At 31.8% G+C, this 12,066-nt stretch overlaps 2 protein-coding genes and 1 long non-coding RNA gene across 4 annotated transcripts in view; 1 reads left to right on the top strand and 2 right to left on the bottom strand.

Moving 5' to 3' along the window:
• Positions 1 to 5,216, bottom strand: Cpr4 (cuticular protein 4). 2 transcript variants are annotated; one of them, XM_076307204.1, is made up of 3 exons: positions 4,085 to 5,216; positions 3,236 to 3,546; positions 1 to 1,035 (listed from the first exon to the last, which is right to left on the bottom strand). In XM_076307204.1, the coding sequence occupies exons 2-3, from the start codon at positions 3,245 to 3,247 to the stop codon at positions 667 to 669; spliced, it is 381 nt and encodes a 126-aa protein (XP_076163319.1). In that variant the 5' UTR covers positions 3,248 to 3,546; positions 4,085 to 5,216; the 3' UTR covers positions 1 to 666. The 2 variants fall into 2 exon arrangements, with proteins under 2 accessions (XP_076163319.1, XP_076163320.1); XM_076307205.1 differs by lacking the exon at positions 4,085 to 5,216 and having other exon boundaries at positions 3,236 to 3,965.
• LOC143144613 (uncharacterized) overlaps positions 4,474 to 12,066 on the top strand; it is a 25,111-nt gene continuing 17,518 nt past the window's right edge. Inside the window, exon 1 of the long non-coding RNA XR_012991468.1 lies at positions 4,474 to 5,240. This is a non-coding gene — a long non-coding RNA (uncharacterized LOC143144613). The remainder of the gene's footprint in view (positions 5,241 to 12,066) is intronic.
• The window catches only part of LOC143144611 (uncharacterized), a 3,203-nt gene continuing 1,568 nt past the window's right edge, over positions 10,432 to 12,066 (bottom strand). Inside the window, exons 3-4 of the mRNA XM_076307203.1 lie at positions 11,629 to 11,791; positions 10,432 to 10,741 (exon numbers count right to left, since the gene is read on the bottom strand). Of these exons, the coding sequence (XP_076163318.1) occupies positions 10,700 to 10,741; positions 11,629 to 11,791 (205 nt within the window). The 3' untranslated portion in view covers positions 10,432 to 10,699. The remainder of the gene's footprint in view (positions 10,742 to 11,628; positions 11,792 to 12,066) is intronic.

Raw genomic sequence — 12,066 nt, forward strand, 5'->3', positions numbered from 1 at the left:
TACAAAAAAGCAAACCCATCTTCTTTCCAATTATAGTTGAATAATATCAACATTCCATTAAATTTATATTGTAAAACTATTCAATTTACTAGTAATTTAAAAGTCGTACAAATCAATAACCGTGGTAATTATAAGAATTGCACCTGTCGTTATCTTTCACGAAACGTTAAATGTAACGTGCACCAAATTCAGGCGCAATTCAGATTCGCGTTAAGATTAATTCAGTACCCATTTGATTGTCGTTAGCGATAAAATGTCGTACATGATGTAATGAATGAAAATCAACGATACAACTTTGTCGAAGAAAATGAAAAAATTAAACGAAACACCGAGAGTGTAACGTTCTTATTTTGCTAATAGTAAGCAACGTAATGTCGCATACATAAATAAACGACCAGTACAAACACGAGCGACAATCACTATAAGTCAGATCGAACTTGATTGGACACTCAGGACCGCTTCTCTAATTTGAAATATGCTCTAATTAGGAACGACTCCCACTTTTACGCAATGCAATCTTACCTCCCTGTTCAGGATAAAGCTTGCGTTTGCGCGGTTGAGAGACGAAAAATAGAATGGTGAGGGAAGCCACCAAATAGCATGGAGGGGATAACTATGAGCGGTAGCTATGAGCGGCCAATTGATTATGATCTGATCTAAACCTCTTTAAGGATGAAAAAGTACAGGAGCAACCTTAACGGCAGGTTTGATAATCGCTACTGGTTCCCTGTGAACAACTGCATTGAATCCATTCACAGGATCTGCTGTGTACTCGACAATCCTTCTCGTACCGTCAGCTTCGATAAAACTATAGCTACCGCTAACAACGTCGCCGTTTCTGCTTTCGTGTTGGCTTTTCGAATCCCCGGTCAGACTATCCTGTACATCGTAGGCGTAAGTGTATTGCGGATGAGGATCGTAATTATTTAGCCCTTGGTCCACGTGCGCGAGTTTAGCCACTGGCAAAGCTGGCACGGCTATCGCAGCACCTCTACATGTCGCGAATACTCCAATCGCCATTACGATGAGTACTTTCTGTAACATTATAAAGTTATACGTTTTATTATTTTATTAATTGCTATTTTACATAAGTAAAAGAGTATCTTGGTCTAAAAGATCTTTCGATCGGTATATTTTCTCAGTCACTCGTATCAACGCGAAATTCGTAAGACTGAAAATTCGAAAAGGTTTATCGATTATAAAGTTCAGAGAAGCTTACTCTTAATTCTTTTTTCTGTTTCCTCCCTTCGGGAGGCAAAACTGATTCAACGGCTAGAAACAATGAAGAAAGTTCATACAAAGATATATTCTATTTCACCTTGTCGACGAGATACAGTGAGTTTTACGTTGTTAGTAATAATAATCCGTTCAACTGTTTATAAACAATGTCTAATTTCTCACAATTCATATCCTCTCGTAATAAATCGGTTTAATTCGTCCGTTTGATCGAAGTAAAACTTATCTGTGAAAATACTCTGTTGAGACTTATTCAAACGTTCTTATTTTGCTAACAGTAAGCAACGTAATGTCGCATACATAAATTGCATTGAATGCAAAAATAGAGTTATTCTAATTTCAAAAAACAAATAACGCTGTATTTTGTACACAAGACGAAATGGAATATTACTCATGTGGAACTCATATGTTTATATGAACTTTTTTCATGTTTTCAGGTGCTGAATAAGCTCCTGAAGTATTGCCCACTGATTAGATTTACCCTGTATGGTAACCAGTTGTGACAGTTTCCGCTAGAAGGCGCAACCAATCAATGCTATTATCGCAAGTTGTCACTCCACCCCCAATTCCCGTATATGAAAGAAAAAAATTAATTTTTTTTATTTCATTTTCTGAAACTATATGTATTCGAAAATATTTCTACCTGTAAACGTTTAAAGAGAACGTTGTTTTTTTCGAAAACAGAGCCACGGGTGAGAAAGAGACCAATTGTATTTCTCATTTTCTCCTGTAAAGTCACGTCCTATCCGAGTGTACAGTAAAGTCTCTCCATATGTGAAAAAGATTCTACTCCTCGAGTAAAATTTGTATCCCCACTACTAGAAGGATGTGCTCATGGAGCTCAGTCGTATAGTTTAATTTCATTTGCTATTAAATATCCGTGTGAGGGAACTAAGTATGTTTAATGTTACTTAAACAGAAAAGAAGTTATGTTTAGTGTTACTTGAACAGGAGAGAAATAAGGAGTTTTGTCCTCTAAGCTAGAGCAGAAATCAGAAACGGTTTCGACTCTACTTTTTATGGAAATGTAAACAAACCTCAATCAGATACTGGAGAAGAATGAAGTCGGTATAGGTACATATTGATGAAATAATGCATATGTAGGTACTAATACGATAGTAAAATTTTCTTACTAATAATAAATTATTTTTCAATGAAAATTTCACCCTCATATTTGTGACACTTTTCTAATTAAAATAAAACTAAACACAATAATATTATTAAGATTATATTTAATAATCTAATAGTTATTTTTACCAATTCAACATGTATAATAAATATAGTTAAAACTATATGATATTTTAAAAAATAATTAATAATAATAAAATTGTATAATTGAATTAGTATGAGCCTCGCCGATACGTCTTTGATATCTGTCGACTAGTCCTTTCTATTTTTTTTCGCTCATTGTCCTTTTCTATGTTCGATGCTATCAGGGATGAAAAAAAGTGATCTTTTGGAGAGACTTTACTGTACTACGATTTTCGCCCCACTTACGAACATACAGTAATTACATTTTCATCATCCCTATTATCGTTGTATCGACAATATTTAAAATTTAGTTCCTTTCATTTCTTACATGCTTGAGGTATATACTACTACTCTCTTTTGTATCACTCGTATAATATTGATATAATAAACGGTAGAAAACATTTTATCTTAACTGTATGATATTATTACAGACACGTATTTAAGAACACTATTAAAGTTCACGCGTATGGGATTTCTTTTGAATTTGTAAACCTTGCAGTCAGTTACTGTTGATTTGTTCATATGTCTAGATCGTGTATATGCCAAAATTAAAAACGAATAATTAAAGATGAATGTCGAATAAATTTCTATGCTTATTAATTGTTCTTTCGAACGTTGGAAACTTTCTCACCATGTAAAACTTGAAATATTAAAAAATTCGTTACTTTTACTAACGAATATCTAACGGGTAGTTGTTAGAAATGGTGTAAAAGTCAATGCAAGGAGCTCTACCGAATGTCATTCTCACCTGGATAACCATGCTGATTGAGTTTAAGGTAACCTTATGGTCGAACGAAAGTGAAGAAAGGAACTGACTGTTTGGGTTCCAGTGACAAAGGTATTTATAGGAACCACGGGGTGGTCGTTAGTCGTGCGTGAATCAATGCTCATCGCAACCCTCGATGCATCGCAAACAGCTTCGAAGTCGTCTAAGTACGTGACTCGCTTCCATCGCCGAAGCAAAAGTTTCGCTCTCGTTCTGGACTTTCCACACGCGTGCATTGAAGAGAACAGCTTTCAAAATCTCGAAAGCACTGTATTTCGTCAACATCGGCTGCACTTTAATTCGAAATTTTTAAACATCAAACCCGATCAGACCGTGTACGTTTAAAACCATTCGAAAGAGATATTTATCGTCTTCTAATCTCTCAAAATCAGTATACTTCAAGCATCGTAAAAAAATAGTAGCGTAGCAAGACATGGAAAAGTCCATTAATAAATAACGTCATGGTGTGTGTGTGTGTGTGTGTGTGTGTATATATGCAGCTAAGATCGCAAAAATCCTCGTATTGTTCTTTCGAGGGATAATAAACCTATTTGTGTATAAAAATAAAATACATCTCGAAGTGGATAAAACGGAAAACAATGAGAATCGTAAAACCACGACTTCGAGGATATAGTGGAGTGTTAACCGTTTAATCGTACGTGTTTGTAATTCGGAAATGTATATTTTCGACATAAATCTCAAACGTCTCGATTTATCGAGGCGTGCCGAGAATATGTCCAAAAGCTACAACGAAACGGTATATAAAGTACCCGTTACACGGTTGAATAATAAAACAATCGGACAATCGTCTACACAAAGTTAATAAATTACCCAAATGCTTCAATCTTCTCCAAAGCAAGATTCGAACGTTCAACACGTGTCGTGTGCGGAACCCTTATTGCTGCGTTTATTAAATGTATTCGTCGAACGTTTTTCGCACTTGGTGTTCTACGTGACCACGTGCTCATAAGCGCCTGCAATGTTAAAAGGATCAACAGTTTCAGCCATCTATTATGTAAATGAGATATTCGGTGAATATTCGACTGCGTTAAACTGAAGAAATTCTCGTGTCCCCGACATTTGAATTGCCACCCTCAATTTCCACGAATGCGATCCCCTAATTGTTTCGAGAAGTATACTTGCCACTTAGGAATATCGCAGAAAAAAAGAATGGACATCGTGAAATACGAAACATTAAGGAAAACAAGATAAAATCGGTCGATAATTCTTCCAGCTCACTACTGCTGTGCTTTCACTGTTGCGTAATTCGGTGTGGTTACAGGCCCAGTTGTAAGTGTAACATTTCCGTCATGCGAGCACGAAACGCAGAGAATACTAATCGCAAGCAACAGAGACCACCTGCTCAGGAATGCTCGCATTTCGCTTTCAAATTTGAAATTATATTCTTTGATTTTCCGCTTGTTCGTCGATTGATTTTTTTTTTTTTTTTTTTTTGTCACGTGACATAAGACACTGTTGGTTTTGTTTAATTACCAATAACTTTTAATCGATATCCGGTATTAGCCACCTATTCTTGGCTGAAAGAAGGGATGCCGAGTTTGCGGGAGTATAATTTGAAGTAACTACTTTCTGTGCATACGCGTCGTTAAACATAAAGGTAAACAGTGAATAGTATCTTGAAAAATAAAGTAAAGAATGTAACTAAAGATAAGATAATACAGGGTCTCTCAACAGAAACAAAATACTTAATCAAACCTTCAGTTGCGACATTATGAAATGTCTCAAACGTAATTCAAGTAGTATCGAAGGACGAGTACGATATAGGGAAACAGTTCTTTTTTCTAAATTAGATTTTTTTAAATTATCAAAGTTATCGGTGTTTAATTGAATGGAAGTACCTCCGCATATAATTTTTTTTCTCCTACCTGTTTCAACTGACGTTGTCCTGCATTTATACATGGAGAATAATACGATCTTTGGATAACCTTAAACGGCTACTTAAACAATTATTACACTCTTGCTACAGGTATTATTATTATTATTATTATTATTAAGTCTTTATTTAATTATAAAATACTACACATATTTCAACAAAGGAGAATGACATTTGTGCAAAAATAAAGTATCGGTAATTTTTAGAATAAAGATTAAAAAAATTATATTTCCATATAACTTTTTTACATTAAATGTAATATAACATAATAAAACAAAAGTTTTAGGAAAAATAATTGAATAAAAATATTCATATTATTTCTTAATTAGTATATAAATAAAATTTCGAACTAAAAATTTTATTTTCGTTGAAGTTATTTAAAAAAAAGCAAATTCTTGTTTTACCAAGATAATAAAATTTATGTTTAACATAAAGTATTCACAATTTATGACCAAAACTAGTTTTAGAGTAGAAACGAAAAGACTTACTTTAATTATTTTAATTATAAAGGAATTTAATTAATTTTTTTAAAAACTTCCTGCGCTGGACCTTCTTGATGCAAAGCCTGTTTATTGTATAAATATAAAGCTCATATTATTTTTGTAACATACTCTGGTATTACTGATTCTTTTTCTCCAGATCTGAACAATTAATTTTTATTCTGCTTTATTATATTCATCAACAGCTTTTGCAATCACAGCTTCAATAATACCTGTTGGACACTTGCACCAAATCATAAGACAGTAGTATCATATCAAAGAATTCTTCTTCTTGGTTTTATATTGCATTACCTGACGGTCATTAACAATAAACATTGAGATTGTGCCAACTAAATTTTGCAGAATAGATCAATGTCCTTGATGAATTTTATGATGTGCTTCATACGATGTTAGTGTAGTATCTAAATGAATGCCATTTTTTTACCTTTCTCGTTCAAAATTGCTGCATTTGTACAGTATGTGATTTGTAGTCAATGATTGGTTTGCACAATGGGTGCCCTAAAGTGGTTTTCTTTTGCTAAAAACATAATCGTGTATCAGTCTAAAGTGTCCACTCCTTAATCTGGGCATTATGTATTTTTCTTTTCCATTCATGTTACAGTTCTGTAGAAAATGGCTGGATAAAATGGAGTAGTTTGATAAAAGAGGTTACTCAATGATATGCACAATGTTATATTTCCATTGCTGGCTGTCTCGATGTGTTTATAGAAACTGTAGACAATCGGCGATCCAATGTTTACGCAAAGGCTGTCGTAGACGTGTGACTATAGGTGACAATCATTCAACAGTAGCAATAATTTCTTGCAAAAATCTTGGAAACTACGGCCGAGCGGCAATTATATGTACAAGAAAAAATTATTCAAAATGTTGATTTCTACAACATATTTAAAAATCAATGAAATCAGTGAGACCCCCCCCCCCCCCCCCTTCTAAATAATTACCATATTTTCTACAAGCATGAGCTTTTATTACTTCTTCAAAGACATTTTGAGACATACATACTAAGAAAAACTGACTGCTGTAGCATTCCCCTCTCTCTATAGTATGTTTCTCTCGCAGCACCGCTCTGCTAGCCTCACAGTTCTGCTCTCCACTTACCTCTCTACTCACCTATCTCTTCACTGTTCCACTACATTGTGTACTAAGTCAGGCATATGTAAATGTTACCGCGCAACAAGAAATACGATGAAACAAAATGAGATAAAATAAAACACACCAATAGAGTGTCATTGGCGTAAATGTTAACTCAAAATATTAACTAGCAATAGAAGAAATATATTCCTCACAGATTCCACAGTATGTTTCTAATAAATTCTTCGTAATAACAATTGTTAAGGACAAGTATTAAAATTACATATAATGTTTCATATTTTCTTACCCTACAAATCTTCTGAAGAGCTACTGTCATTTTGATCTTCTTCTGTATCTGTATCATGTATGTTTAAACTTAAATCATCTATGGCAGTTTCTAATAAATTATCCTTGTCCCTGTATTTTTTTTCTATTTCCTCTGTATGTGTGCAAAAGTTTTCCCATTCAGTTGGTGTTATACTATCTATTGCTTCTTGTGTAGTCGATTCCAATTCAGCAAATGTTAACATTAATGTATTTTTTTCACTGATATTTCTTTTTAATTGGGCCCAAACTAATTCAAATGGGTTCAGCTCATGCATATATGGAGGTAATCGTAAAGCAATACATCCATGCATTTTTAATACTTCGTCTATTACATATGTTTTCTCAAACATTTTATATCGAGCTATTAATTCTACGAGTTCATATTTATTCATAGTTGCTGCATGTGGTATGTTGTTTTCCATAAGCCAGTTTATCATGTCTGCCTTGCTGGCATACTTACCCGGTGGTTTATTTAACACCACGCAATGGTAAGGTGCATTATCCATTACCACTACAGTATTTGAAGAAATATTTGGCAACAGTTTTTCAAGAATCCACTTTCGAAACTTAGTTGCATTCATTTGTCCATAGTAATCACCACTTGTGCTATTGGCTTTAAAAATGAGTCCTGCATTAGGTACAAATCCATTTTTACCACCCGCATGTACAATTATTAGGCGATCAGATAAACTGGTATTTTTTAATGTCCCTAATTCTTCTTCGTTTTGCCAACATTTACCAAATGACAGATTGATGTCCACCCATGTCTCATTGATGAAAATTATATCTTTGTTTTCCATCCTGTAATAGTGTAATCTTTTCAAATATTTTCCTCTCCAAGTCACTAAGTCCTGTCTTTCAAGTAATATTCTTCTGATGCTGTTGCATTTTTTCCATTTATATCCCATAGCCTTTAATAATTTATAAAGTGTACTTATTTCCCATGGGAAATTGATTTCTTCGCGGATGGCAGCTAATAATTTTGAACCACTTGGCATTATTTTCTTCTCTACATAAAAACTGTATATAATATTTCTGATTATTGTTTTGTCTTCTTCTGAACAATGAAATTTGTATTCTAAACACTTTGGTCGTCTTCTTCCCGGTGTTGGCAGAACTTCTTCTCCAGAATTTGAACATTCATGTTTGATTCTACTTACTGAAGTTATTGATAAACCAGTATATTCTGCAGTGCGGAGATTTGGTTTGTGCAATGGAAAAAGCAGTTTACATTGCAATGCTTCCTCCTCACATTTCTTTGCAATTCTTTTTACCATTGTCCGTGCTTCACTACGGACAGTTTGTCCCTTCTTATGTGTAGACATTATATACATACGTAATTTAATGTAATAAAATTATTATATTTTAGCAGTACATTAATGCTACACTAACGTTACACTTTAGATTTAACACTTAATATTATAACTTATATTAATCAATCCTTAGTTATAATATTATAATAAAAAACGCATACACAAGAACTATATTACAAAAATCTAACACTAGGAATATGGAATTAAATTAACTATACTTGACAATGTTTGTAGAATGATAACTCTACATAACAAAAAATTTTTGAAATGTCGTTTATCTAACGGCAAAACGTCCACTCTAGCAAAACATTGTGTACCGCTGATGCGCGAGAAGTTGACCGATGTCCTCAAAGCTCACATCAGTTATGATGCGACTGCTGCACCCTTATGCAAATATATTATCACTATTGACCAAAGTAGGCAAGTATAAAATTCCACCACGTGACGAGAATGTGAACTAAATAAAACACTACAAAGATGCATGATGAGTTTGCGAACACATTTCGGATACGTTTTGTATCTCACTTTGTCGCGTTTTGTTTCGTTTGAGGTCCTCGTCATGCGGTAGATTTTACACGTGCCTGTGCAGGAGCGTAGGTATCAGGCCACAAATAGTGCAAGTGGACGATTTCCCTTTTCCCTGTACTGCCTGAGCTTGTTGGTGCAGTACCCATATCTTCTTCTCGTGCGACTACAGTACGAAAGATACTAGACTCCAGCCACCAGAAGTTGTAAGAATGTTTAATCTTGGGTCATTTTTACTGCTGGAGTTTATCACAATTCCACCAAGAATACGATCCGGAAACTTTGGATCAGTCCCGTTTTCCCTTACTAAAACCGATTGAAGAGAAAAATGATCGACATCGCCGAAATAGATGCTCCATTTCTTCCGACATTCTGCTGCGAGCCTGCAAACGTGAATTCAACTTAGGATACCTAATAACAGAGAGGGCTCTCCTGAGTCAACAATTTCAATCAATCAAATACTAAAGGACAACAACCAACATTCGAATATGTTTTATTAAGGAGACAGAACTGTTTAAAATTTTGAAAAATCGATTTTTTTAATCTCAATTTTTAAAAGAATTTATTTTTGGAGATATGAAGAGAGTAACAGATTCGTATATATGCGTGCCACAACGTCTTGAGTCACGCATAACAGACCATTTATAACCAACTAAATAGAACTAGGAATCACAGAAAAAACTATTTAATGCAAAACAAATTCCATTGGATCATAAAAATATATATAATGTACAAAATAATTTAATTTTTCGAAGAGTATCTTACGTTAAACTTTCATTCATTATGTATGCATGTACATTAATAATAGTGTACATGATATGTATAATAGAAACATATAACAGGATCATTTTGAATTCATATATGTTGCTAAAAGCGTTGTATTGTTGGAGTATATACAAAGTATACTTAAAATTATAAAATGGTTAATTGGTTTTTGATCTTATTTGACACAATAAATTTGCATAAATTGATTTGTCCCATTATTTTGAGACACCTTGTGTATAATAATTTCATTAATTTAATCAACCAAAATTTATTGCAAAAGTGATATATAGGAACTATAAAACAAAGTAGTACCAATGTTTCAATAAAATTCCGATTCTCGACAAAAATTTCATTCGGTAAAAAATTTGCGACACAAAAATATCTTTTTCTTGAAAAATAATATATAATTTTGTTTGTGATATTTTATTTTCATATGGTTTTAAAAAATTTCAGTTGCAACAACTGAATAACACAATTTTTTATTTACAACTTATAAAAAATGAAAATAATTAATTTTATGTACAGTAATACTACAGATTTAAATTAATATATTTTTAGTTTCATTTTTTATTCAGTTCAGAAGTCATTATAAACAAAATACAAAATTCACTCAAACATTTATTTCTTTTTTACATGCTACAATAATAATAAAACTAAACCTAGAAAAATACATAATATATTTCTTCCAAATAATATATCTTTGAATAATCAACAGTAAGTAACTTAAATGTTGTCCAAGCATATAAAGTTATTTCTACAAATATGAATGTAACAATACACTTGTTGATACTGATAAATCAGCCTTTTAATGTCGATTGTTAGCTGATAAAATGAATTTCACTTAACAAAAATTGTTACTCAGTAACAATTTTAATATTTATATCATTTATTTCATATATAATTATGAACATATTTTAATATTATGTAGAAAAAGTTTGTGAAGATTTATATCCTGCATTATTACAATTGATAAGATAAACAAGCATAACAGATTAAAGAAAATAATTTTTAAATACCATAAACATTCAGTAAATTAATTATAATAATACTATTATGGCCATGTGATCTTCTGTCTTTTCCTTAATGGAGTTTCCTGAAAAGCATAATATTTTTTACATTAATTTTATTTAAATTAATTCATAAAATAAATTTTGTTGAAGAACAATCACAAATATTATTAATATTTTAATAAATGGATTAGCTTGCAATATAATCTGTATTAACCCTTTTTTCAGTTTAATGCATACAACGTACTAAGCAAGGCAAAAAGTACAGAATTGTTTAATCTCTTGCTTTGCTAAACAAATATAAATTATTTATATACATAGATGATATAAGAAAAATGTTTTTCCATTTTATAAGTCAAACTGTTTGGTATTTATGTATCTTGTAAAAGAAAAATATAAAGGATCAAAAATTTATTTAAATTAACTTATTTAATTCAATTATAATTTATAATGATTCATCAGGCATAAGTAAAAAAGGAAAACTATCTGAAACTCCAGCATCATTACATTTGACAGAAAAACATTTCATAAATATTATACCATTAACAGTGGAGAAAAGAAATTCATAGAGACAGTATATTCTACGTCCATCACGTGTTGATGGAAAATGAATAAGAAAGGCACAATGTATTATTGTGAAGAATGTAAAGTTATGCTGTGTATTCCAAACTTTAGAATCTAACATACAAGAAACTTATTAATTAAACAAGGATAATTATAACAAGTATAACCAACAAAATATACATAAAAAATGTTTTTTTGGATTATTTATAATAAATACATCTAATTTTAATTTTAAAAAGTTAAACTATAAAATAAAAACTCTCTAACCATATACATAACTAACAGAAGGGTTAATACTTCATCATTCTCGATAATGATATTGTTCATTTATTTATAATTGTTGAAAGAAGTTGTTGTAATCCATTCATAATTATGTAAGTTTGAATACTATATACTTAAAAATACATACGTCATGCTTCTCTTCGTTGTTACGTTTCTCAAGACTATGTTTTATGTTATTTGAATTATATAAATGTACTTTCTTAGATGTATATTTGAGTTCATTCTCAGAAGACTTTGACTTTGTTGCACAAGGAGGCTCAGATGTATCTTTACTTGTGTTATTGGTACTCCTGTAAAAAATTTTTGTATTTTCTTATTATATGTATATATTTTCATAAATTCTTAGTTATGATTGAATAAATTATGATCAATTATGTGAGCAATATAAATGGATTCATTGTTTTGTTGAAATGTAAAGTCCTCAGTTTCAGATATTTCAGAAAATTGTAATTTCACTTCATTAAGCACTTTTTTCTATACTATAGCGTTTATTGTATCGTTTAGAAAGATAATTAAAATTTTTTCTCATAGTAGATCGCCATCCACACCATGATGAACCTACTAA

The sequence above is a fragment of the Ptiloglossa arizonensis genome, chromosome 3, assembly GCF_051014685.1.
Source record: "Ptiloglossa arizonensis isolate GNS036 chromosome 3, iyPtiAriz1_principal, whole genome shotgun sequence".
In the NCBI taxonomy this organism is placed as follows: domain Eukaryota; kingdom Metazoa; phylum Arthropoda; class Insecta; order Hymenoptera; family Colletidae; genus Ptiloglossa; species Ptiloglossa arizonensis.